The following is a 27,500-nucleotide window of genomic DNA, read 5'->3' on the forward strand; positions in this document are numbered from 1 at the left end:
TTTCCTAGGAAACTGCCAGTATCTGGCTAACTTCCAGGAGCACAAGTGGTCAAGCCAGTGGAGGTGGTATTAGAACTGTTATTATTGTTGTCTCTAACAGACAGACATGTTATGAAAACTCACCACAAAGGTCCCCTTTCCATATATCAACAAGGCTTTATAGGTAATAAAAGGCAGACAGCTGAGTTGTTTTTGTTTTTTTTTTAATGTCACTATTGGTCTGACCAAGATTTGGCAACAAAAATAAATTGAATCCCTGATGTTGAAACGAGGTCAGAATAAGTTGAAAGTCAGGGGAACAAATAAGTAAGCAGAAAATTATTGTTTTTTCCATTTTGGTGTAGATGGGGATGGTACATATGGGGGACTCTGAATGGACCCACCAGAGGCAGGTGTATCAGTGGAGATGATTAGTAGCTAGACAACGACGGAAGGAATTCTAGTGCAGTATGGAGAAGCAGCAGGAGGAAGGGAAGGAAAAGAAAAGGGAATAGTTCAATATGAGGTCATTACAGGTTGTTTGGACATGGTAGGATTCCCATTGTTTTACCTAAACACTGCTTGTAAACAGTTTGCAAGTTTGAATGTACTCTTTGACTGTAGAGTGTGCTATGAATTGATTTGAATTGAAAAAAAAATGAGAAAGAAGATACTTTTTCAAGGGATTTTCTGTTTGATTATGTTGAGCTTTTCTTTCACTAACGGATCTGGGGAGGTTAAGCCCCTGCAGTGTCGTTAGCCGTTTCTCTGGTACCAAGCAGAAGGACAACACGGCACTTTGAAAACCAGCAGTGCAGAGTTAGTCCTCCTTGTTCCTCCTGTTTTTAAAAAACTCAGCGCTGGTTTACGACACACCTCTGTGTTTTTGATCCACAACGTGCACAGCCCTAGCTTCACACCATCGTCCTGAGAAGATTCAGGCAGTAATTGGCAGTCACGCCCTCTGTCCCCGCTTCTGGATGGGAACCTCTTTGCAGGAGACAAGGCACCAGGTCCTCCTCCACCTCATTTCCCATGACCCTATTCTTCCTGGTCCCTCCCCTGGTTATCGAATAATCTCAGTGAATGGATCACTTTCTAATGCACGGAGGTGGTGGTCTAGTTGCTAAGTTGTGTCCGACTCTTTGCAACCCCATGGACTGTAGCCCACTAGGCTCCTCTGTCCATGGGATTTCCCAGGTAAGAATACTGGAGTGGGCTGCCATTTTCTTCTCCAAGGGATCTTCCTGACTCAGTGATTGAACCCACATCTCCTGCACTGCAGGCAGTCTCTTGTATTGCAGGCGGATTCTCTACCACCTGAGCCACCAGGGAAGCCCTACTTATAGTGGGGTGTAAGTAGAAGGCTACGTTCATAAACAGTGTGGTTCATGCAGTACCACACTTTCTATTGATTGGGCTGTTGTGGGGGGAAACCATGCTTGTGTCTTACAACCTAAAAATATCCAGAACATTGTCATGAAGTCAATTTAAAAACGGTGCACCCCTCCACCCCACACCTCCACCCCCCTCAAATACAATAAGTTTGACTTGGGGAGTTATTTTTTGTAAAGAAGGTACTTCTGATAGTCTCACTTCAGTTTTATCAGCTGCCCAAGTGCCAATGTTGAGAGGAATTAAAATGCCAAGAGGTCTTAGGTCATTATTAGAGATCTACCTTTAATAGACTCTATGGTGGATTTAGTAAACTGGACACTCTTCAGCTCTAAGCTTGGAAATTAAAGCTAGCCCCTGCTGCCAGAATGCATTGTCCCATAATCAAAATGATTTCTAGGGCCTACTTGACAGCAGATACCCCGAGAAACTCCCACTGACATGGCCGGATCGTGTTGTAACTGTATTTCACAGTCACTTAATAGAAAGATCTCACCAGATGTCATGACTGCAATATTTACCCATTAACTCTTGTTCTGGTAGTTATCTCAGCAGGCCCACAAATTATATCATGTCCCCCTTACCTGGGGTGAAATGAAAAGCTTACAAACTCAAATCATGCCTTCACTCCCCACATCAATCCAAGAAATAAACTAGACTGGAAAGAGGAGTGGCTAAGGGAAAGGGGAATGGGGAAATTTTGAGAATGCAGTGAAGACTAGTTTTACGTGGTGGAGGTGGAAACGTGGCCCTGCCTCCAGTTTTGTTCCATGTTAAAAAATCTCAGTAGGAACTCAGTTCTCTGTGTTGAGGAAAAAAATGTGCCTTCTTTTATGATTAGACTGACCATCCTGAAGAGATCCACTTCTATCAGAGAGCATCAGGTTTTTGCTTATTTAAACCTTGGCTTAAGCCCCAATTCATACCTGATTTACTCTTGGTGGAACCTTGAATTGATCTAAAACTTTTGTATCTTTCAGTGGCACATAGGGCAGCAGAAAAGCCCAGTCAGCAAATACTATGAAACGCTCAGGATTATTTACCAAATACTATGAAACGCTCAGGATTATTTACAAGACATGACACAGCACATCGGGGGAACTGATTTGTGTAACAAATATTCAGCATGCATATATCAAGTATGTGTTGGGCACTATGCCAGGGCCTTCAGGTTGGGAAAAAGAAAAACATTTGCTTGCCCTCGAGGATCTTAGAGTCTAGAGGTTTTCTGTGTCTTTCCACTTCTAATTCTGAAGCTGAACAGCCAACTGACATCCAGTAAGCATCCATTTTTCCAGAAGAACTCTGTTAGGGATGAAATAATGTAGTAAGAGAGATGAGAAAAAATAGGCAGGGGTGGGCAGGCTGGAAATGGGGGAGATACCGTTACAAAGAAACTGTTGTTTAAAGATTTATTTGTCTGTCTTTGGCTGTGCTGGGTCTTCACTGCTTTGTGGACTTTGCTCTAGTTGTGGTGTCCGGGCTTCTCACTGCAGTAACTTGTCTTGTTGCAGAGCACAGGCTCTAGGGTGCGTGGGCTTTGGCAGTTGTAGCATTTGGGCTTAGTTGCTTCACGGCATGTGGGATCTTCCTGGATCAGGGATTGAACCTGTGTCTCCTGCATTGGCAGGCGAATTCTTTACCACTGAGCCACCAGGGAAGCCCTGTTGTTGTTCAGTCACTAAGTCGTGTTGGACTCTTTGCAGCCCCATGGACAGTAGCCCACCAGATTCCTCTGTCCATGGGATTTTCCAGGCAAGAATACTGGAGTGAATGGCTATTTCCTTCTCCAGGGAATCTTGCCAACCCAGGGATCAAAACTGCATCTCCTGCATTGACAGGCGGATTCTTGACCACTGAGCCACCAAGGAAGCCCAATCCTACAAAGGAACTACACACATTTATATGATATAGGTCTGTACTTGTACCCGTGAATCATCTCACTTAATCAGATATTATAATGGCAACTAGGCAAGTGCTTACTTAAATGAGACACTCCATATAAAATGCTAGCATGTACTAAGTGCTTCATACATATTAGCTATTATTCCTACTTCTTGTTAATACATTGTAGAGACTCAATAAAACTTGTCAAATGAGTGACTAGGAGATGAAATTAAGCACTGGAATTTAAAACTGTACATAAACTGAGTATGATATCTATATGAGTAGAGAACCTTGTATAGCATGAGTGAGATTTTCACATTCTATCCTGACAAAGATGATCAGAAATCTTCATATAACTGCACAGGCTTCAAACATGTTTCTCTGTCCAACATCAGCTTTCATTTAAAAAAAAAAAAAAATGACAGCAGCATCTCCAAGGTGCTGCTGGCAGGAAGAGGCATGGGAAAGTGTCCTTCTGTTTCACTCTGGAGAGGAAAGGTGATAATGGGAGAGGAAGCAGGCAGGAATGAAGTGATGACAGTGGTGATGGAGGCCGAGGCGGTAAGGGGGAGGGTGCGGACCAGGAGAGTGTGAACCAGCAGACAGGGCTGACAGGTAGGCACTTGAATGACTTCCCTGGAATATCTCCCAATGCCAGCACCATCCTTTATCCAAAGTGCCCAGACTAGAGCTAGCTTCTTGCTTTAGAAGCATAATGCTCCAGATGATTACAAACACTGGGTTGGCCAAAAGCTTCATTTGGGTTTTTCCGTAACATTGTACAGAAAACCCAAGCTCTTTGGCCAACCCAAGAGCTTTGTGAGCCAGCCTCCAATGCTATCTGCTCAGGAGATTTAATTGTCCTGTTTCTCTATCGTTATGAGCTGATTAATGTTGGGGGGATGAGGGGTGAATAGACAAGAATAGCCTCTGTTGTCTCCAATTTGTGCGTTGGTCTGAAGCAAGCTTTAGCAGTTCGGTAGGGCATGAGGAACTAGCGGTCTGCAGGTATGACCAGACACTTGGCCAGCTTATTAGAAGGAACGAAGGGCATCCATAGGTCAGATCAGGCAATTCAGGTAAAGCAATCCGTGGATTTTCTAGAGTTGCCCAAATTCACCAGCTCCTTATGCAGTGTTAATACTGCCTTCTTACCCCTGCGTGCACACAGCCTCAGTAAGGTGAAACACTCTAAGTGAATGATTCCTAGGACTCCAGAAACATCAGTCATTTAGGATCAGAAGATCCTCACTCGAGATTGGCCTCACAGGAAAATCTAATATAAGAATTCATGCAATGAGTTCAAATTGGACAATGGAACTGTGAGTCTGACATTAAGACAACGGAAGGAATGGAGGAGGAGAACTTTGGGAAGAGAGAGGTCAGTGGAATGTTCAGGGAGTAAAATTTATTATGGAACATTAAAAAAAACTGCAAATTACCTTTGAGAGTCATTTTGTTTATATCTTAAATGCTGCAATATCCTTTTACTTAATTTGTTTATACGCATTTAGGGGCCAGTTACATGTTTTAGTCTACAATCCACACTTACTCCCAGAGTGCTGCCCTTGAGACAGTCCATCAGAAATTTCCTCAAGGCTCTGGAAAAGGGGATAAAAGGCATATTTTAAGAGGTGGGTGTGTATGTGCAAACTATGTTTGTTTTAAAGAGATCTTAGATGCTGTAGAAATAATTAGCCATGTGCACGAACCAAAATAATTAATACCAAATGGTACAATATCCTTTCTGAATCCTGTTTCAAAACAGAACTTGAATGAAACATTAAGTTCTCTCTCCTTGTTTTTCCCCCATGTTACTCCAGATTTTATAATCATCGCTAGTACCTTCTTGGCTATGAAGTTAATGTCCTTGTATAGAGCCATCTTCCTCACTTTTCTTGCCTTTCAGAATGCTTCATGGTTTTGGGTATTACACAATTTGCTTTCCAGAGAAATATTAACTGTCGAGTATTTTAATTACCCAAAACAAATGCCTGTTATAAATGTACAACGGCATTGGAGAAGCTTCTATCTCCATGCATCCTGATCCCTGGGAGGCATTTATTACCTATGCTGAATAGGTAAAGACCTTCTCACTTGTTGGATTCAAACCTCTTACCTTGGCGTGTTGGTCCATCACAGATTGACAGGGCTATTCTAGAATCCAGTTTTCTACTTTAAGGAAGGACTCTAGTGATGTGTTGGGATAATGGAGATAGGATTTTGTGTGTGTGTGCGGTCTCCACTGTCTTTCTTCAAAGGTAAACCTGCGAGATCATGTTACTCATAATTTGCATTACCTCTCACCAAGTTTACCATCAGAGGAGTTGAGATTGGCTAAGGGTCTCCCACGATTGAGCCCTGGGCTTAAAACTCAGTTGAAGAGGGAGCAAACCACAAGAACAGTATTTTCCAAGAGGTTTACTTCCCTTGAACTGAAGCATAATCATGTTCCCTAGCTCTCGGGGCACTTGTACAAAGCCCATCTGTTTATTCAAGCACTTGCTTGATGATGTGGGAGGCTCAGCCAGAATAATCCCAGGCATGAGGTTTCCAAATGCTGGATGTGTTATTCAAGGACATTATTTCCCATTGACATACCTAAATTTAAACTAAGATAATCAATAATGCCAATGTCGCCATTGAACCTAAGGACTAGAGAACACACTTAAGATGTCACTTAGTACATATATCCATTCCCCTCCTTTTAAGGAGGACTATAAAGTATTCTCTTTGAAGTCATCTGCAGTCACACAGTTTAATCCAATGGTCATTAACCCAGATCCTGAGTCAATATCTTTTGGAAGCTTACCAGTGCTTCTAATGTTCAGCATGGACTCAGCCACTGGGGTAATCAGTGGCCTTCCTTAATTCATGTCTTACTCAGTTTCTCGGCTCCATTTAATATAGTTGATGTCTTAGTTTTCTTCCACTTCCTTGACCACTTTTCCTCTCTTGAGCCAAAATTGGGTGCTTTGGCCCCTCCTCTTTTTTTAAACTGTCCTTCTTGGGTATCTCTCTCAGCCTCAACTTCCTTCCTGGGATGTTAATCGTTCTGCTTCCTGAAATCTCTGCTCCCCTCACCTGCTCTCTGTCCTTCCAGGCGAGTGACAGATATCTGTCCTGGGGCCAGAGGTGCCTGTGGGCAGCAAAGCAGACTGGATTCTGCTCTCAGACACCTGGAGCAAGCCTGCATCAGGCCAAGGGAAAAAAGGCTGTGGACCTGCCTTCTCTTTTATGCAGCCCAGTACAGGCCATTAGACGCTATACACAATCGAGGTCTTCTCTGAAGGAAGGGAGGAGGAGATGCGTGCGCACAGGGTACCCGGAGACTCGAGGTGTGCTGAAGTCAGACGTGTTACAGCACAGAGGGGCATGCGGCTGGCAGGGCCTGGTGGCTGAGGCTGGCTGTGGTCCTGATTGTAAGATGTGAGCTATCAGACGTGTTACAGCACAGAGGAGCTTGCAGTCAGCATGGCCGTGGCCGTACAGGGTACCCGGAGACTCGAGGTGTGCTGACGTCAGACGTGTTACAGCACAGAGGAGCATGCGGCTGGCAGGGCCTGGTGGCTGAGGCTGGCTGTGGTCCTGATTGTAAGATGTGAGCTATCAGACATGTTACAGCACAGAGGAGCATGTGGCTGGCAGGGCCTGGTGGCTGAGGCTGGCTGTGGTCCTGATCGTAAGATGTGAGCTAAACAGCATGGCCGTGGCCACACGGAGCTTCCTGATTATCAGAGAACTGGGGGCCTGATATCCATGAGGAGTATTTGTTGTCCCTATCACAGTCCAAATGACATCAGGCTCCAGCCAGTCTTTCCTCTTGACCTCGAGGCTGGCCCTTGAGCAACTCGGCACTTCTTGTGGGGCTCTGCACCCCCAAAGTCACAGGAAATGATCTCTAAACATCTCAAAAAAAAATCTGCAAACAAAAACCTAGGTTTTGTCTTCTAGGGAAAGCATGGTTCAATAAAAGCAAATTTCACATGGGCTGATAAATAAAGTCGGAGCTCAGTACCTTCATAGATTGTTGGGGAACTTGGCATTTCATTTATGTTTTTCTGAAGCTGGGACATTTGCAGGCTTTAGGAGGGCCTGCTGTATGTCAGCCACAGTCCTAGGTACTGGAGTGGCTGGTACTTAAATGAACATGAACTTAGGCTCTGAGTGATGGTTCTCAACCTGAGCTGAAATTCTGGATTCCTGGTCCAGGCTTTATGACATGATGGGCTGGGGGTGTAGCCTTACCAGAAGGATTTTTATAAAGCTCCCCACACATTCCTAACCTGCTGCCAGTGGGTCTGGTGTAGTAAGTTCCCAAACTGAGCTGCTGATCAGAATCGCCAGAGTTTTTTAAAATGCAGATTCTTGGGTCACGGCGCAGATCTGCTGAATCTTGGGAATCTACAGGGAATGTGTACTTTTAGAGTCACCAGTGTTTCTGATAACCAGCTTGGGGAGCCCGCCCCCCTGCGATGTACTCATGCGTGGTTGTGATCTAGAAACATAATGCTTATAACAGTTTTGATTCCTTTATTCTCATAGACAAAGCCATTTTTACTCCTTTGGATAATGGCCAAGTGTTTGTAGTGGTTCTTAATGAGAATTTCACAATTCTAAAGCTACCAGTCCACCAACAGCTCTCCCCATTCTCTGAGCTCTTTTCTCTGCCATGTGTCTGTCAGGGAACTTGTTTTCTGCCTTGTTAAAATAATCCCTTTTAAGTGCTGTGTTTTCTTGTGTGCGCGCATGCTCAGTGACTTCAGTTGTGTCCACCTCTTTGCGATCCTATGAACTATAGCCCACCAGGCTCCTCTGTCCCCATCTTGATGCATCTACAGCCCTCCTCTGTTACTGAATCTGTAACTTTACCGTCTCATGAACCACAAAGCCAGTCGTCACGATGTGTCTGCTGCTGCTGCTAAGTCGCTTCAGTCGTGTCTGACTCTGTGCAACCCCATAGACGGCAGCCCACCAGGCTCCCCCGTCCCTGGCGTTCTCCAGGCAAGAGTACTGGAGTGGGTTGCCGTTTCCTTCTCTGTGCGATGTGTCTAGCTTTGGTCATTTTCTCTGAAGATCTCCCACCGTCCTGAGATTCACTGACCACACAGTGGTCCTGGCAGTCAGCGTGGGGGAGCTTGTAAATCCATTTAATTAAACGTCTTCCACACTGACCTTGAGGAGAGTTCCAAGACAGCTGTGAAATAGAAAACAAGACCCACCCGTCTGAAGTGTTATTCCTACCTGGCTGCTTGGAGCTCGTGTCAGCCTCCCAGGCCGGTCCCTTTCTGATCACCCGTTGAGAGCTCTCTGTGAAGTTCTCTGGAGCTAACACTTTGTATGTTTTACCACATACGTTTAGGATGGGTTCATTTTTATCATTTAATTCGGAAACATTATCAATCACCTCGGTCACTGCTTTCCTGTTGGTCTTCACCAGGCTACCCACCCCTCATGATGTAACCCCAGCAAAATGGAAGCTAACTGTATATTTTTCAAACCTACAAAGGGGAGAAAGATCCCAATTTTTGAAATGTGCTCTTATGGGGGAGTGGGGAAAGTGTGCCAGACAAGGAGATCATATGTCTCAAAATGGAAGGGGCACATTTTTCTACTTAATACTGAGACATTTTTCTAATGGAAGGCTCCTTTATTTATATTTTTGTTTATTTTAGGAAAAGCCTAACTTATTGTAAGAAATTATCTCTTAGTGAAATAAAGGCCTTTTCCCCCCACTTCCCAGTCTAAAGTACACTCTGGAAGAGATCAGGAGCGATAGTCGTCCTCTGCACACATCCGGGACTGTGGCTAGCCCACACCTTGAAGTCAGGGCACGCTGACGGATAGGAGCTGAAAACACTGAAATGAGGCACGGTTTCCCTTCGCTGTGCTGGAATTTCATTGTAAGGAAAGCGCATCGACCCTACATTCTCCAGACTGAAGGCAGAACTTAAAAAAAAATCAATTGGGAAAAATAATAGATTTCCTAGAAAAGAACACAAGCAAAAAAACTCAAAATGAAAATCCTTTGTGGCAAATGAGGCAACCACTAAATATACTGAAGGAATTTTCAAGAGTTCTGACCATTTCCATCATCTCCTCATAGAAGGAAAGAAGTTACTGTGGGTGTTATTGGTGGTGGTGTTTATTCGCTCAGTCACGTCCAGCTCTTTGCAACCCCACAGACTGTAGCCCGCCAGGCTCCTCTGTCCATGGGATTTCCCAGGCAAGAACACTGGAGTGGGTTGCCATTTGCTTCTCCGGGGGATCTTCCTGACCCAGGGATCAAACCTGCATCTCCTGCATTGGCAGGCAGGTTCTCTACCACTGAGCCACAAAGGAAACCCTACTATGCCTGTAGTTCCTATTGAAGATAAGGAGCATTTCTTAGCTAACATACTGCATCATACCCTGTGCTTGGACACTGCACTGAATGCTTAATATACATGATCTCACCCCTGATGGCTCAGACGGTAAAGAATCCACCTGCCAATGCAGGAGACCAGGATTCAATTCCTGGGTCGGTAAAGTCCCCCTGGAGGAGGAAATGGCAACCCACTCCAGTATTCGTGCCTAGAGAATCCCATGGACAGAGGAGCCTGGTAGGCTACAGTCTGTGGGGTTACAAAGAGTCAGACACGACTGAGCATTTAACACTTTTACTTAATCCTGCAGAGTAGATATTTTAAGATACGGAAGCAGAGCCCTGGGTTAAGTAACCTGCTGTGACTCAAGGCACCTACCCTATAGCTATCAGGTATAACATAGATTATCTCTCAGAAGCCTAAGGCAAAGCCTAGTCCATTTAGGGAGGAACAAGGCTAAATTCCTTTCTCCATGGTGAGATGGAAAAAAGGGATAGATGGGGGGGCTTCTTTCCATGATGGTTGAGATGTTTTGAAGAAAGATTGACCCTTCTCGGGGAGTAGCTGGATAGAGGGGTTAAGTGGCAAGAAGGCTTCAAAATCAGTGCTTCTAGACTTGGGGAAAGGGTACAGAACTGTGGCACCAGCATGGACACAGAGGGGATGCTGGCTTGAGAGGGATGATAAAGGGAAGTTGGAGCAGTTACATGGAGGTATCTGACCCACAGGTAATTGGAGCTGAAAGCAATGTTCAGCAAAGAGAACATATTTGGATTTTTTCTTATAGACATTGCACTTTCTTCCATGAAGGGCTTCCCTTTGGCTCAGACAGTAGAGAATCCTCCTGCAACACAGGAGACCCAAGTTCGATGCCTGGGTTGGGAAGATCCCCTGGAGAAGGGAATGGCCACCCACTCCAGTATTCCGGCCTGAAGAATCCCATGGACAGAGGAGCCTGGTGGGCTACGGTCCATGGGGTCACAGAGTCAGACACAAAGTTGAAGTATTTACATGAAGGTTCCCAAGAGGCAGATGGAGCTGAAAGCAACATTCAGGAAAGAGAACGTACTTGCATTTCTTGTGATAGACGTTGCACTTTCTCCCGTCTGTCATCTTATTTCATCTCATAGCAATCTTTTGGAAATGTTATCATCATCATTCCCATATTATAGATGAGGGAAATGGAGGTTCAGAGAGGTGAACTGTCTTTCAGTTCAGAGATTTCAGTTCAGGTTCAGAGAGGTCACAGAACTAGTGAAGAAAATGAGCTTTGTTGTCAACAGGGCGCTGACTGACTTTTTTGCATTTCTGCTTGTCCAGTAAACATTGTATTGCCTCTTTAGATTATACTCATTCGATGTCTGCAGCTTCCAGCAGCCTCGCTTGTTGTCTTTCATTTGCTACGAGGGTCTTAAATAAAATAGCTGGCCAATTTTTGTGCATTTATAATGTGGAGATTTTCAGTGGGGCCTGGGTATTCTAAAGAGGTTAAATAGGAAAGGGGTTGATTTCATTTGTAATGAGTAATTGTGAGTAAAATAGGTACCGTGCTCCACATTCAAAGAAGCCAGAAAGCTTCTATTGATAACTGTGGGGAGAAAGCAGATAATACAAACAACTCCACATTTTAAACATGAGCGTATTTGAATTTTATTTTTGAATGCAGATGTGATTGATCATTTGTTCTGCAGGCAAGACTTTAGTCCAGTTAGGGGGGAAAATACCAGTGCACTTGTATCGATTATTTTCTAGAAGAAGTTTTAGAGACTTACTAATAGTAAACTTTCTAAGCAGCTGAGACTTGAAATTCCTCATTAGTGGAGGTGAGGCAAGGAGTCAGAGACTGTTGCACACATCATCTTTGCTGCAGTTGACTGGCACCTGTGTTGCCTGAAGTAATCCAGGAAAGAAGTCAAGGGAAGAAAGTATGCGTTTTTAATACAGAAGAAAATACCACCTCTGTGAAGGAAGTGGGGAGGAGGGTCCTTCTCAAGAGAGAATCATCACTTCAGCCTCCAGTATTTATTGGTCACGCAGTGGGTCAGGCCCTGGTCTGAGTTCTTTGAATGTGTGAACTCCCAACAAGTCTATAAGGGCCGATTTGTTGTTTATTCACCAAGTGGTGTCCAACTCTTTGCGACCCCATGGGCTGCAGCCCACCAGGCTCCTCTGTCCAGGGGATTTCCCAGGCAAGAACACTGGAGTGGGAGTGGGTAGCCATTCCCTTCTCCAGGGGATCTTCCCGATCCAGGGATGGAACGCAGGTAGGTTCTTTACCACTGTGTCGCCTGGGAAGCCCATGTGAGCGGAGGACTGGTATTCTCACTGTAGAGATGGGGAAACTGAGGCACAGCTGGTGGGTGAAGGAGCCAGGATTCCCACTCCACCAGCTGGGATCCCAAGCCTGTGCCCTCAGCATCCACAAGGGGAGGTCATTTGATGCCTGGAAGTGGTTCATGGCTGGGGATGACTTTCTTTGGCCTGCTTCAGCCTGCTTGCGGGGCACTGCCTGATCCCGTGCCATTTCCCTAACGGCCCCATGAAATAGAGTTCATTATTATCTCCATTTTCTTAAAGAGGAAACCAAAGCTTAGAAAGTTGAATATCTTCCTTAAAGTCACCGGTCACCAAATGCCAGAAGTCTCTCCCGGGTCTCTGCAACATCAAAGTCAATCATCGGTTGACTGCCCAGCAGTCAGAGCTGTAGTCTAAAGTGCTGGATGGGATGTCTCTAAATACAGAGAAATAAGCAAAGCCTGTCCTCTCTTCCGTCTTTGACCGGCTTTTTATCAGAGCCTTCCCTTCATGGCATATCCAAGAAGTCCTGCCTAGAGGGGGGTAATTCCCTTCTTCCCAGACCCTAAATTGAATAAAAGAATCTAAAACCCGTCCCTGACATCCCTGCTGAAAGCTGTCGACTTGACCGTGTGCCTCGTTCGGAGGGCGGCGGCATTCTTCCAGGGCGAGTGTAAACTGTTCTCATTGAATGAATACCTGATTAAGTTAATGGTGCTGAGCCAGGGCGAGGAGGAGCGATTTGGCAGCCGAATTCCTGGCAGCTCATTCAACGTCCTTAATGTTCCACCGGCTTCGTGCTGGGCCGCCTGTGAGCCCCTGGGAGGGGCCGCCGGTAATTACTCAGCGTTTTGATTGAAAACAGCTGCAGGTAGCGCGTCATCCCATTGTCCGTTTCGCTGGTGATTGGAAATGACTGGGGGCATCTTGGTCTCCACTGCGCAGCCTCACTCCGGGGAGCGGGGGATGGGGATGCGGGGAACAAGGTAGAGAGTAGGGTTCCCACTTGCTCCGCTTTTCAAAATGAACCATTCATCTTTTGAGGGTCAGAACTCAGCCACCCATTCAGTGACTGTGAGTCAGAGCCCTAATTTTAAAACAAACGTTTATTTCAGGGAGAATTCTTATCTTGGCTGATCCTTACTAGCTCCTCTCCCTGTTCTTTCTATGCTTGATTTAAGCTGGTTTCAATAAGATCACTGTCCTTGTAAGCACGTATTCCTTCCAGTAAATCCAAAGAGGATCCTCGGCATTCCCCTGGGATAAATGGGGGACAATCTGGACATAGTTTTGGATCATGGGATGTGGATTTTTAGGGGTTAAAGAGGCTGCAGCCTAGCTCCGGGAAGTATGCGGGGTTCATAATCTTACATGAGAATCTGAGCTTAGAAATGGAATCTCTCAGGCCAGATGCTTTTTAGTTACCCAGTATTTTATGTCCCTCTGTCATGAGATTCACTTTCGATCCAACACTGCATGATCATGTCCAGAAATTTAGAAGATCCAGAAACACTTTGCCTTTTAGAAGCCAGCTTCTAAGGGAGACCGAACAGCAATAGACAGACACAGGATGAGAACAGTCAGCCAATGAAGAAAGGACAGCAGCCCGAGCGTCCCACAGGGTTATGAAATTCAATCTGCCTCCAGCACAGGGAGCTGACCGTCTAGTGAGAAAGATGCATGGAAGTAGGTAAAGAATGCAGTGAACATGTTACATAAGTGATGGTCAAGCCTCAGAAGAAGGGCTGTGCAACGCTGCAGTGCCTCAAGTGGCTTTGTCATGATTTTAGAGGATGATTCCAGTAGATGGTGGGCTTCCCTAGTGGCTCAGATGGTAAAGAATCCACCTGCAATGCAGGAGGCCCGGGTTCGATCCCTGGGTCGGGAAGATCCCCTGGAGAAGGGAATGGCAACCCACTCCAGTATTCTTGCCTGGAGGATTCCATGGACAGAGGAGCCTGGTGGGCTACAGTCCACAGGGTGGCAAAGAGTTGGACACGACTGAGCAACTAACACACACACAGTAAATGGTAGAGATCAGGGGCAGGAGTAGGGATGGGGTTTAGGGAGAGAGAGGGAGAATGGGGACTTAGTGTTTGATGGGGACAGCGTTTCAGTTTAGGAAAGGGAAGATTAGGGAGATGTCTGACGTCCAGAGTTGCACAATAATGTGAACATACTTAGTGTCACTGAAATGTACAGTTAAATATGATTAAAATAGTATATTTTATATTAGGGGACTTTCACCACACACACACACACACACACACACACAAAAGGAAGAGGCATATAGGGCAGAGGTCTGGAGGGGGTCCAAACCTGGGGCTTCCAGACGTCCTCTCCTCGGGTGGGGCGGGTCGTGGAGGGTGTCACCTTCTCCCACCCCTTCAGTGTGACAGCTCACTCACAGTACAGCCACCCAGCAAGGCTTCCCCTAGCCCCGGTGTCTGGAGAGTCATTGCAGCTCAGTTGCAAACCAAGCACATGGCTGGTCTTTACTCCCAGCTCCTCCCGGAGGTTACCTCCTCCAGAGGCTGGCACTGTTACCGCCTATGGCCCAAAGCCCCCATCATAAATGATATTTTAGACTGTCCAGTGGTCAAAGCCCCCAGGCAAACACAGTCCCATAGGCAGGACATTCCAGAGGCCTAAAGGTCACCTCCCAGTCGCCAAAGACAATGATGAGAAGTCTGTTTGGGTGAGATTAATCCTGTACTATATACCCGCAGCTCACTGCATAATCTGAGCACTGGGACCCAGATGTTTGTATCAGATGAACCAAGATTTTCATCTTATTTCTGTCATTTATGAGCCATGTAACCTTAGATTCGTGTGTGGATGCTCAGTCGCCTCTGACTCTCTGTGACCCCATGGACTGTAGCCCATCAGGCTCCTCCGTCCATGGGTTTCTCCAGCCAAGAATACTGGAGTGCCATTTCCTCCTCCAGGGCACCTTCCCAACCCAAGGATCAAACCCAGGTCTCCTGCCTTGGCAGGCAAGTTCTTTACTAACTGTACCACCTGGGAAGCCCTTCATGGAACCTTAGGGGACTTGTTTAACATGCTAAGCCTCAGTGTCCTGGTCTTTACAATGGGATGGTCACACACTGGTGTAGCTTGCAGGAAAAGTGTTGCTCTGTTTTCCTCACACACACAAAAACAGCCTCAGTGGCTTCTGTCATAACCCGCTTTGCTTGGGGACGCTGGGTCCCAGGAGGTCTCAGGGCCTTTGTCACTAAGAAGAGGGCAGAGTGGTATAGCATCCTAGAGACTAGAGGACAACCAGAGAGGGGACGCTGCCATGGCACTCCCAGGGGGAATGACTTGTTAGTTCATGGTTATCTAGAACGTCCCACTGTCCTTCGACTCAGCCACATCCCAGGGCAGCGGATGCCTCAAGACCCTCTCAGGATGCCTCAGTTCCAGAAAGGCATTTTTCTGACCCAATAGGGATTTTCGTGTTCTCCGATTGTCAGCGTGAGAGCCCCCGGCACCCTGGTCACTGGTGGGATCTGACCAAGCCTCCTCCAGCTCCCGCTGGCCCTTTGCTGTGCGGTGCGTAGCAGAGCTGCTGAGCGCATGTGTCAGAAGACAGCTGGCAGCCATCCCTGTGGGGTAGGGAGAGAAGGTTCCGCCTTTCCCCACCAGGCCTTTGGGGAATTACTCATCTTCGTGTTGTGGAAAAGCGGACCACGTGGAACCAGGAAGCATCACCAGGAAGCTTAACCCTCGCAGAGACACACCAGGCTCCAGTTTTCCCAGCTCACCCTTCTGTGGACTCCATTTGTATAGGCTGAGCGGCTTTTGTGCTTTGGGGTATAAACTGGGGGCCTGTGCACTGGGAGCTGTTACCAATACAATCTCTTCTGTCAGCTGAAGAAAGAGAATACATGCTCAAACATCCATGACTTTTTCTTGTGTGAGTTACAGGTGTGAGAAAAAAAAAAGTCCCAGATGCTGGGAAGGATTGAGAGTCTGAGGGTATCGTGTTGATCTGATCATGGAACCAGTGACAATCAGCGTGGGTGAAAACAAGGGATTCCGCAGGAAGCGTGTGCTGAAGTACAGTTAGGATGGCGACCGTGTATTGAGTGTGTACATTATGCCAGGCACCGGGCGTGTTAATTCCTCCCCATTTTATAGGCAGAGATACTCATTACAAGGTCACACAGTATTGAGAATCTCTCTAAACTGGACATCTGCATAATTTGGAGTAAAATAAGGATGACATTAAAAGAAGGGAGACGGGCAGTAGGCGTGAATCCAGGGTGTTTTTGTCATTATTTTTTTCAATTTGAGGGTCTTTTTAAAAAAAAAATTTTTTTTTAATAAAATTTTTAACAGTTACTTTCCATTTAGTTATTATACTGGCTATATTCCCCATGTTGTACAGTAAATCCTTGAGCCTGTCTTTATACCCACCAGCTGTACCTCCCCTCCCACCACCCCTATGTTGCCCTTCCTTCCTTCCCACCACTAACCACCAGTTTGTTCTCCCTGTGAGTCTGCTTCTTTTATGTGGTATTTATCAGTTGGTTGTATTTTTTAGATTCCACATATAATAAGTATCACTCTGAATTTATCTTCCCCGACTTAGTTCTCGTAGCATAATGCCCTCCAAGTTCATCCATGTTGCTGCCGATGGCAAAATTTCATTCTTTTTCATGGCTGAGTAATATTCCACAACCACATCTTCTTTATCCATTCATCTGTTAATGGATACTTAGGTTGCGTCCACATCTTAGTGATTGTAAATAGTACTGGTGTGAATATTAGGGTGCGTGTATCTTTCCAAGTTAGTGTTTTTGCTTTTGCATATATTGCCCGCAATATATGCCCAGGAGTGCGACGGCTGGATCATATGGTAGTTCTATTTTTAGTTCGTTGAGGAACCTCCATACTGTTCGTTATAATTCGTGTGAGTGCTCAGCCTCTCCGTCGTGTCTGACTCTTTGCAACCGTGGACTCTAGCCTGCCAGGCTCCTCTGTCTATGGGATTTCCCGGCAAGAACACTGGAGCGGGTTGCTGTTTCCTTCTCTAGGGGTTTGTCGTGATGGCTGCACCAATTTACATTCCCACCACACTGCACGAGGGTTTCCTTTTCCCTGCACTGTCGCCAGCATTTGTTACTCATGGATGAAGCCAGGCTTTGACCTTGTCCTTCACCTCCACCCCAGGAGTAGGCTATTCTTCCTACTACTCTCTGTGTTCTCCTCCTTATTAGTACTAGTAAGACTATGCATGTTACCTTCCTATCAGTAATAATATTTTATCCTGATACTCCAAAGATGCCAGTGGAAGTGAGTGCAGAATGACTTCCATAGTGAGATTTTTCACTGCCGTGCTAATAAGCACATTCAGTTGAGAGTCAAAAATAACTTGTCTTCTAACCCCAGTTCTCACCGTGTTACTATGGCCGGTTCTTTGCACCTTGTCGCCACAGTCCCTCTGTCCTTAAAGCAGTTCACCCTGGAGCGGGGTGAAAACTGCTGCGGGGTTGTGGAAAGCACCCAGGGAACTGTTTGCAGCCTTCGGTGGGTAAATGGAGATTTGGGTGTCACTCCCGGGGTAGCTTACGTGCCACACAGGACACGTGAGAGCAGAAAGGTATTTGCTCACGTATGGAACCAGGGAAGGTCTTGACAGAAAGGCATTTCCAGCTTTTCTTAAAAACGTCTTTTGGACAGCTCACTTGGGACCGCTTTCAATCCACATGGTGATCCCTCCAAGTGATTATTTTTCCATCTTCAGCCTTTCCAGGAATTCCAGTACGGGCAGGCTGCCAGGGGACACTGGCTGCCCAGATGCTGCAGCGACATCCCATGTGAGCCAGGGACAGGCCAGCCCAGCTGTGGGCCTGGGCCCTCCTCTCTCGGCCTGGCCTCCTGCAGACAGAGACGTGGACCATATCCCCATACTGTGGGCCCCACCCATGGGACAGACCTCGCTGTTTTCCAGAGGTGGCAGGACCCGCTAGAAACCATCCCAGTGTCACACTGTTATCACGTGGATGCGATACGGGTAGGGCAGAAGCCAGGAGCCGAGGAAAGCTTCTCCTGGGCCTGATGAATCCTGTTGCTCTGTGATGCAGACAGTAGAAGCAGATGCTGGAGCCTGACGTAGGGAGGAGGGAGATGGGGGTTAGCTCCATGCCAAGCAGAAGAGTTCAGGGGAAGGAGGACAGCAGAGCAGCCGTGCGTCTGGAGCAGTCCCCTCCACATCTCCATCATGGAGGTGGATTTTAATCAGAACAAAGACTCTGAGTCCATTTATTGCCCTCAGAGCTTCCCTGAGCCCAGGGAGCCCCCAAATGCAGCTGTGTTCTTGTGGGTAGACTTAAATTTTTGAATTAACATATGACACTGAGTGATTGTATTCATTGCCCCCAAGTCCCCACAGAGTCTAGCCCTCCAGACTCTGTCCATGGGATTCTCCACGCAAGAATCCTAGAGAGGGTTGCTATTATTTCCTCCAGGGGATCTTCCTGACCCAGGAATCAAATCTGGGTCTCCTGCATTGCAGGCAGATTCTTTACCATCTGAGCCACCAGAGAAGCCCCTATAGATAAACAGGCCACCCCAAAACTATTATTTTTGGTTCTAATAGAAAGAAGGGGACAGTTTTCTCCTGCCAATCCTCATTCCCCTGAAATCCCAGTGTGGATGGTAATGGCAGACCAGGGCCTCCCCGGCCCTGTGTGGCATACATCACTGCTCTGACTGAAGGGTCCTGCATCCTGATACAGACTCTGGTACCAAACTTGCTTTTGGTGACCCTAGAGGGAGAGACCCACTCCAGTACTCTTGCCTGGAAAATCCCATGGATGGGGGAGCCTGGTAGGCTGTAGTCCATGGGGTCGCTAAGAGTTGGACACGACTGAGCGACTTCCCTTTCACTTTTCACTTTCATGCATTGGAGAAGGAAATGGCAACCCACGCCAGAGTTCTTGCCTGGAGAATCCCAGGGACGGGGGAGCCTGGTGGGCTTCCGTCTATGGGATCGCACAGAGTCGGACACGACTGAAGCGACTTAGCAGCAGCAGCAGAGGGAGAGAGCGAGCTTGTTAACCGCAAGATGGTATTCATGGTTCTCCATGCCTGATCTGTACGACTTGCCCTCTGGGGGGTTTCAGCACTGCTGTGCCCTGGATCACCACTAGGTGGGAGTGCTGAGCTTGGTGCTGGGTGAGGCTGAGGGTCCCTGGCTCCCTTGCCTGGGAAGTCTGAAGATCGGGCTCACCTCCTTATTCAATTCAGCCTCTACCCTGGAATGCCACACCCACTGCAGCCCATGATCAGAGCTAGGAGGGATGCCGCAGTGCCCTTGACATCATCTTCCCCTCTGATCCCTTTGCATTCTCTTTTCCACATGGGACCATCCGCAAGTGTCTCTAAACTCTGCCTCAATGCTTAAGATGACACGGGTTTTCCCTACCTCATGAGGCAGCCCAGCCCATTTGACCAGTTCTGATTAGTTTCTAATTTCTACTGTATACAGTCGTCCATCAGTACCTTCGGGGTTTGGTTCCAGGAGCCCCCGATGCTCAAGTCCCATGGTCAGCCCTCCATAGAAGTGGTTCTGCACTCTGGAATTCAGCCAACCACAGATTATGTCGTGCTGTGATACAGGAGACGTGGCAACCCTCTCCAGTATTCTTGCCTGGAGAATCCCAGGGACAGAGGAGACTGGCGGGCTACAGTCCATGGGGTCGCAAAGAGTCAGACAGGACTGAAGTGACTGAGCACAGCACACAGCAGGTCTTTATTGAAAAAAAATCCCCATATAAATGGACCTGTGCAATTCAAACTCGCATTGTTCAAGGGCAAAGTGTATATCAATGTAATTTGGAGCTCAGTTCTGTTCTGCTGTCTTTCACTGATGGTCCTTCGTAGAGCTGAGCATCACATCTCTGCTCTGGCTTTTTCTGTCCTTCCCCAGGCCATACATCTTCAGTTTCTGCTGCTGTTACTTACCTGTCTTGGGTCCAGACCTCCTGCTAACCCCATCACTCCATCCTGGGCATGCCCGCCAGTATCCCCTTGCCTCAGGACTTTGTGACCTTACCAATGCTGTATGCTATTGCAGTATTTATCCTGTTACTGAGAATACTGTGCTTTTTAAATGAAGCTATACCAACTTTTAGGCACCAAACCCAACTGTTGGTTCATATTGAATAGATAGTCAAACAGAAAATTCCTGGGCTGTTTGAAATGAACTATTCTTCAACCAGATCTCTCTAACCCTGCTATTAATTGAGCTATTGAAACCAAGGGTAGGACATTTATTTATTCTTGTTCATTTTAGTATTTCTGGCTTTGTGCCATCACTTCCAGCTTCTTAGGATATATTTGAATATTAATTGCAGGTAATATATTAAGCCAGCTTTCCGATAGCTCAGTTGAGAAAGAATCCACCTGCAATGCAGGAGACCCTGGTTCAATTCTTGGGTCAGGAAGATCTGCTGGAGAAGGAATAGGCTATCCACTCCAGTATTCAGTATAATATAGTAAGCACCCCTTCCAGCCTTCTGTTGCCTCTAAATATGATAACCAAACCACTTAATAAGATGTTGAACAGAATAGAACTGAAAATAGAGTTCTTGCGTACCAGAAGGCAATGGCACCCCACTCCAGTACTCTTGCCTGGAAAATCCCATGAACGGAGGAGCCTGGTGGGCTGCAGTCCATGGGGTCACTAAGAGTCAGACACGACTGAGCGACTTCACTTTCACTTTTCACTTTCATGCATTGGAGGAGGAAATGGCAACCCACTCCAGTGTTCTTGCCCGGAGAATCCCAGGGACGGGGAAGCCTGGTGGGCTGCCGTCCATGGGGTCGCACAGAGTTGGACACGACTGAAGTGACTTAGCAAAGCATAGCGTAGCATTTGCCCCACACTGACATTGAACAGTTAAGGTCCACGATACAGAAACTAAGTGTCTGATGAATGACTATGTGATACACCTCCTTTGAGGTATGCTTATTCAGTCAGCCATGAAGATATCTAATTATGCTATCACCTAGCATACCTTTCTCCATTTTGGAAATTTCAAACATGTCAGAGTTGGGCCTACTTTTAACATTTAACCTAAACAAAGTGCGTTCTGCCTTTGCACTACACAGATCAACCTGTTTAATAATTCAGTAAAACAAGAGATTTGTATGCCAGGACTTCAGGAATCCTTGCCAAGTCCTACTGACCCCTCCCATCGGGTCCAGGTGTTCTGTCTTTTAAATGGTCGCATGGTTTTTCCAGAGCTGACACAAGCTCACCAGGCTCTATTTCCTCCTCTTTAAAACGAAAACTGTGTATCTGTTGTGCATGGACATTATATGCCAGTCATGGGTTTCACTCAAACTGAGAAACTCACAGGATGGTGGGTGCTGGGCAGAGCAACCCAGTGTATCGCCCTGACCTTGGAATGCATGTTTAGGACTGTATGTATCAGATTCTAGGCGTGTTTTCCATTCAGAGCAGTTAGTTTGTATTTATGGGACTTGGAATCAGTAGGGACCATCTCATTTTCCTGTCACTTCTGGAACAAGCTGAATCCATGGTAATGGGTAGGGGGTTCCAGGGATTTTTGAATGATAGCAAAGATAGAAGTGTCTTCCTTTATTAAAGTTTGCTTTTCCTCCCAGAGATGACTGAATCATATGTATAATTTACAATAATAGTCTTTTTAAAGTGTGTTTCCTTAGAGTTTTCAAAGACAGAAAGAACCAGAAGAAAAGGAGCATCTGTTATTTAGAACTGTATCAGGTTTAGGTGACCCCAAAGGAAACAGCTGAGTTCTCCCTAAATATTCCTGTACGTGCTTAGTCAATGAGTCGTTTCCGACTCTTTTGCAACCCCGTGGACTATAGCCCGCCAAGCTCCTCTGTCCATGGGATTTCCCCTGCAAGAATACTGGAGTGGGTTGCCATTCCCTTCTCCAGGGGATCTTTCCAACTCAGGGATTGAACCCAGGTCTCCTGCATTGCAGGCGGATTCTTCACTGTCTGAGCCACCAGGGGAATAACCCTAAATATTAGCTGCTGGTCTCCAAGGCGCCATCAGTTCTGTTTGCTCACAGCGCCTAGTTTGGTTTCCCAGCACCTACTCCATTAGGAAGAGGCTGAGGTGTTTACTTAGGAGCTTAGGTGTACAGGCTGAGGTTCTCACACCTTGCTGTGCATATGAATCATCTGGGGATTTTGTTAAAATGCACTCTGAATCAGGAGATTTGGATAGGACCTGAGTCTCTGCATTTCTAAAGCTGCTGGGGGAGCTGGTCTGAGGACCACACTTGGAATAGTAAGGCCCTATGCCACTGAGCTAAATTTTAAGATACTGATGGAGAGAGAGATACAAATGTAGATGTGAAGATGCTTAAGATGACTCTATTCAGAACAGTGATTAACAGGCAAATCATACGTAGTAAACCCTATGTAAATTTGCCTTGATCCATCTATTGACCCCTGTCCACTTCCCCTTTCCTAATAATAATGTTTAAACATGATCTGCATGTGTGGCTCTTTGGTACCTTTGCAGTTATATAATCGTGCTCAGCCCCATGTTTCTGTTGCGGCAGGTGCATCCGGAGGCACACGCCTCCACTGGGGGACTCAGGTGAACGAACCATTGGTGTGTTTCAGCACTGAAAAGGCAATTAGGGACATGAAGGCCATTTGTCTGCAGCTAGAAAGAAACCCTAAAAGCAGACATCCACTCTCCTTTCTTATTCTCTTCTTCCTAGTCTCTTTCTCTCTCCCTTTTCCCTCCTGCACTTTCTACCTTCATAGATTTTACCTCTCCGTTTTTTTTCATCCCGTGAACCATCATCCAGTGTACCAGGGACATGGCGGCATCCTGTGGTGCCCTCTTGTGGTTCACTGAAAATATAGCTAGACACAGTCCCTACTCTCACAATGACTTCCCCTGCTGAGAGATACAGACAGCACGGAGAGCCATTGAAGCGCAGAACAGGGACAGGTGCCCCAGAATTACAGCAACCCAAGTCGGTAGCTGCATTGGTAAATAGGAAATATGGTCCTTCTAAATGTAGGAGGGGGAGTTGAAATTTGTATCCGTCTGGCCCCAGGGTTGCTCCAGTTAATCTTTGTATCCTTGACTTATTGTCAGTATTATCTGGAAAAGATGTTTATCAATGGACCACTTTTCAGAAGAGTGCATTTGAAGTTGTGTGTTAAGGCCGATGTGTTTTAGTGGTCCATTAGCAGAAAAAGCAGCCATGGAATCTATAATGAGATCTTTAAGACCAACAAAGCCACCCAGTGTCTCTCAAAACAAACAAAAAAAACTGTAAATAAACCAGGGCACTGCTAAGAACCAAGTCGGCATTGTTTTTTCAAATTCTCTAAAGCTGAGTTCTGTTTTAAAAAGTACCTTCAGAGGAGTTTTCTAGCTTTGTGTATGGTGCATTCCATCGTGCAGCAATTTCACATTTGCATTGCTAATGGACCTCTCTGCAAACGTGTTTGACATTTTGCTTGGCTTTGAAAGGACTTTTATGCTGCTATTTTTTCCTTCCCTAGAGCTGCCTTGGGCTAATTAACCTATTCCCTTACTGGCTGGGCCTACTATATGCAAATACTCCCATTCTGGATTCTGACACACTACTCTTACATGAACATCCCTAATGAAATCCTGTGGGGTTTTATTGGAGCAGTGTTACTGTGGGGCCAGCAGGGGGCGCATGGAGCAGTTCACGTTCAGTCCATCCCCTAAATTACTTTCCTTTGCTAGTCCCAGTGGGAATGCCAGTTTATGCAGTTCTCTTTCTTAGAGTAACTTGAAACCTAGAGATAAAAGATCAGTATCAGCACTTTTTAAGCAGTCAAAAGCGTCAACTGTTTTCAGTTTTGGTAGTTTAATTTTATTCTGTCGTTTTGAAAACAGCACTGTCATCTCAGTAGATTTGTATAATATTAGGTGTAAATTACATGCCATGAACTTCCTAAGAGAAGGCTATATATATACCTGCGGCTTAATAAAGCCGGAGGTTGGGAGGGTAATGCTGAAAACTGCTGCCTTATTGTGTCTATTTTAACATCATACTATAGAAAGTGGGTCTGGGTAGGAAAATGCTAAAACCCAGGTCCTGGAATTCCCAGATTCAGCAACTGTCCAGGATCACAGAACAAGACTGCTCACAGCCTGTAGGCAACCCTCACATCTGCCTCCTGTTAGCCTAGTTCCTGTTGGTTCCACTGATGATCTGCCTCTTGCCAGGTGGACATCTGTCTGCCTACACAGTCCTGGAAACAGAGTTCAGTGGTTCCTGAAAGACTGAGATAGGTGTCCTATCTCAGATTAAAACTGGCTCGCTACTTGTATGTCCAGGCTGAAACACACAGCCCTGATTGGTCTGGCAGAGGCTGCATCTCTAGGGTTCATGGTGGACTGGCCCTTTCCAAGCAGAGGGTGGAGAGGATGGAGAGAGAATTCAAAGAGCTTGGATAGGAAGTATGAGGCAGAGACGAAGCAAGCATGTTGCCCTCATGAAGGACACCCTCAATGCCTGAATATTGCATTTTTAAAAACCAAACCATGTTCCTGTTTTAACTGTCTCATAGATTGCTTTTGGCTGTTACCATATGAGTAGCTGTACTGGGAGCTGTTTGGAAATGTGTAGAGAACATAATTATTTGGGGCTGCCTCTGCTCAGTTGGCCTGTATGTAGTGTGTGTGTTTATGTCTGTGTGTGTGTGTTAGGCAAGAGAGAATTGTTGTAAATCCAGTATGGACCCAGAATCACTAGAATCTTTGAGTAGCGCCTATGGCAGAGCTTCCCTGATAGCTCAGCTGGTAAAGAATCTGCCTGCAATGCAGGAGACCCGGGTTCAATTCCTGGGTTGGGAAGATACCCTGGTGAAGGGAAAGGATACCCACTCCAGTATTCTGGTCTGGAGAATTAAGGCATGGAGCAAGTCAAACCGAGAATTCCATGGAGTCGCAAAGAGTCATGACTGAGCCACTTCCACTTTCACTATGGCAGAGGAGGACTCAGATAACCTATGAAATCCACTGGGGACTTCCGTTCCTAACCTGGTCCTCGCAGTGCTTGGCTGAGGACCGCTGATCGTCACTGGTGCCGTCCTCCTTGTAGGCTTCATTTGATCCTCCAGAGACTGGGTAAAGCTAGAGCTGAAGAGTGGGAGGGCCATTTCTGGGAGGGAAACTAAGAAATGCATTGTTTGCCCTCCAAAAAGGAAAGGGTGGGGGTAGGAGAAGAGGGTATTGAGAGAGAGATCTTAGAAGACTGACTAAATCCATAAAAAAGGTTTGACTTGCTCCGTGGCTTAATGATCTTCCTGATGTCCTACCCAGCACGGCCAGCGTTTTACCTGCTCTAATAGTGGGGCTGGCGGCAGGATTTTGGGGGATTCACATGAATCTCGCGGGAGGGGGTTCTTTTCCGGTGTTGATGTTCTGACGCCCTGTTCCCCCACCCCTTTCTCCCCCTTGGTCCCGACCCTCTGCCTTTTCCCAGATTCCAGAGTAGCTGCTGGAGGATCGCACCCACGGGGAGATGATTCCTCATGAAGAGCCTGGATCCCCTACAGAAATCAAATGTGACTTTCCGTTTATCAGACTAAAACCAGAGCCAGTCCGACAGTGAGACGGTCACCGTGGAGGGGGGACGGCGAAAAATGAAATCCAACCAAGAGCGCAGCAACGAATGCCTGCCTCCCAAGAAGCGCGAGATCCCCGCCACCAGCCGGCCGTCCTCGGAGGACAAGGCGGTGCCCAGCGACAACCACCGCGCGGAGAACGCGGCATGGCTCCCCGGCGCCCGGGGCCACGTGGGCGGGCGGCTGGGGCCAGCGGGGCCCCCGGCGGAGCTCGCAGCGGAGCTCGGTTTACAGCAGGGAATAGGTTTACACAAAGCGCTGTCCACGGGGCTGGACTACTCCCCGCCCAGCGCGCCCCGGTCCGTCCCGGCGGTGACGTCCACCACGACGATGCCCGCGGCGTACCCGCCGCCCCCTCCGTCCGGGGCCCCAGTATCCCCGGTGCAGTACGCCCACCTGCCGCACACGTTACAGTTCATCGGGTCTTCCCAGTACAGTGGGCCCTACGCCGGCTTCATCCCTTCCCAGCTGATCTCGCCCACGGCCAGCCCGGTCACCAGCGCGGTGGCCTCGGCGGTGGGCGCCGCCACGCCCGCCCAGCGCTCCCAGCTGGAGGCCTATAGCAGCCTGCTGGCCGACATGGGCGGGCTGAGCCGAGCCTCCGGACACAAGGCTGAGCCACCGCCACCGCCGCCACCGCCGCAGCACCTAGGCCGGACAGCAGGGCTCCTCCCCCCGGGGTCCCCACCGCACCCCCAGCAGAGCCAGTACGTGCGCATCTCCAGCTCGCCGCAGAACGCCGCACGCCCGGCCTCGCCGCCGACCCTCCCCGTCCACCTGCACACGCACCCGACCATGATCCCACACACGCTCACCCTGGGGCCCTCCCCGCAGGTGGTCGTGCAGTACACCGACTCCGGCAGCCACTTTGTCACCCGTGAGGCCACCAAGAAGGCCGAGAGCAGCCGGCTGCAGCAGGCCATGCAGGCCAAGGAGATGCTGAACGGGGAGGTGGAGAAGGGCCGCCGGTACGGGGCGCCCCCCGCGGCCGACCTGGGCTTGGTGAAGGCGGCCAGCAAGGCGGTGCCCCACCCGTACGAGTCCAGGCACGTGGTGGTCCACCCCGGCCCCGCTGACTACAGCGTCCGCGACGCGTCGGGGGTGCGGGCCTCCGTGATGGTCCTGCCCAACAGCAGCACCCCCGCCGCCGACCTCGAGGGGCAGCAGGTCACCCACCGGGAGAACTCGCCATCCGCCCTCAACGACAAGAGTGGCCTGCACTTGGGGAAGCCCGGGCACCGCTCCTATGCACTGTCCCCGCAGCAGGTGCTGGGCCCCGAAGGTGTGAAGGCCGTCGCCACGCTGTCCCCGCACACGGTCATCCAGACCACACACAGCGCCTCTGAGGCCCTCCCCGTCGGGCTGCCGGCCACGGCCTTCTACGCGGGCACGCAGCCGCCGGTCATCGGCTACCTGAGCGGCCAGCAGCAAGCGATCACCTACGCCGGCGGCCTGCCCCCGCACCTGGTCATCCCGGGCACCCAGCCCCTGCTCATCCCCGTGGGCAGCGCTGACCTGGAGGGGTCGGGCGCCACCTCGGCCATCGTCACATCGTCGCCCCAGTTTGCTGCAGTGCCTCACACGTTCGTCACCACCGCCCTGCCCAAGAGCGAGAACTTCGGCCCCGAGGCCCTGGTCACCCAGGCCGCCTACCCGGCCATGGTGCAGGCCCAGATCCACTTGCCCGTGGCGCAGTCCGTGGCCTCCCCCGCTGCCGCCGCGCCCCCTACGCTGCCGCCCTACTTCATGAAAGGCTCCATCATCCAGTTGGCCAACGGGGAGCTGAAGAAAGTGGAGGACCTGAAGACGGAGGACTTCATCCAGAGCGCGGAGATCAGCACTGACCTGAAGATCGACTCCAGCACGGTGGAGAGGATCGCAGACAGCCACAGCCCCGGCGTCGCCGTGATCCAGTTTGCCGTCGGGGATCACCGAGCGCAG

At 48.1% G+C, this 27,500-nt stretch overlaps 1 protein-coding gene across 23 annotated transcripts in view; it reads left to right on the forward strand.

Moving 5' to 3' along the window:
- The window catches only part of ATXN1 (ataxin 1), a 421,040-nt gene that overhangs the window by 370,887 nt on the left and 22,653 nt on the right, over nucleotides 1-27,500 (forward strand). For all 23 annotated transcript variants that reach the window (XM_061398786.1, XM_061398793.1, XM_061398792.1 and 20 more), the window contains one exon: nucleotides 25,418-27,500. In XM_061398786.1, coding sequence (XP_061254770.1) covers nucleotides 25,578-27,500 — 1,923 coding nt within the window. In that variant the 5' untranslated portion in view covers nucleotides 25,418-25,577. The remainder of the gene's footprint in view (nucleotides 1-25,417) is intronic.

Source organism: Bos javanicus, chromosome 23 (genome assembly GCF_032452875.1).
Source record: "Bos javanicus breed banteng chromosome 23, ARS-OSU_banteng_1.0, whole genome shotgun sequence".
Taxonomy (NCBI): domain Eukaryota; kingdom Metazoa; phylum Chordata; class Mammalia; order Artiodactyla; family Bovidae; genus Bos; species Bos javanicus.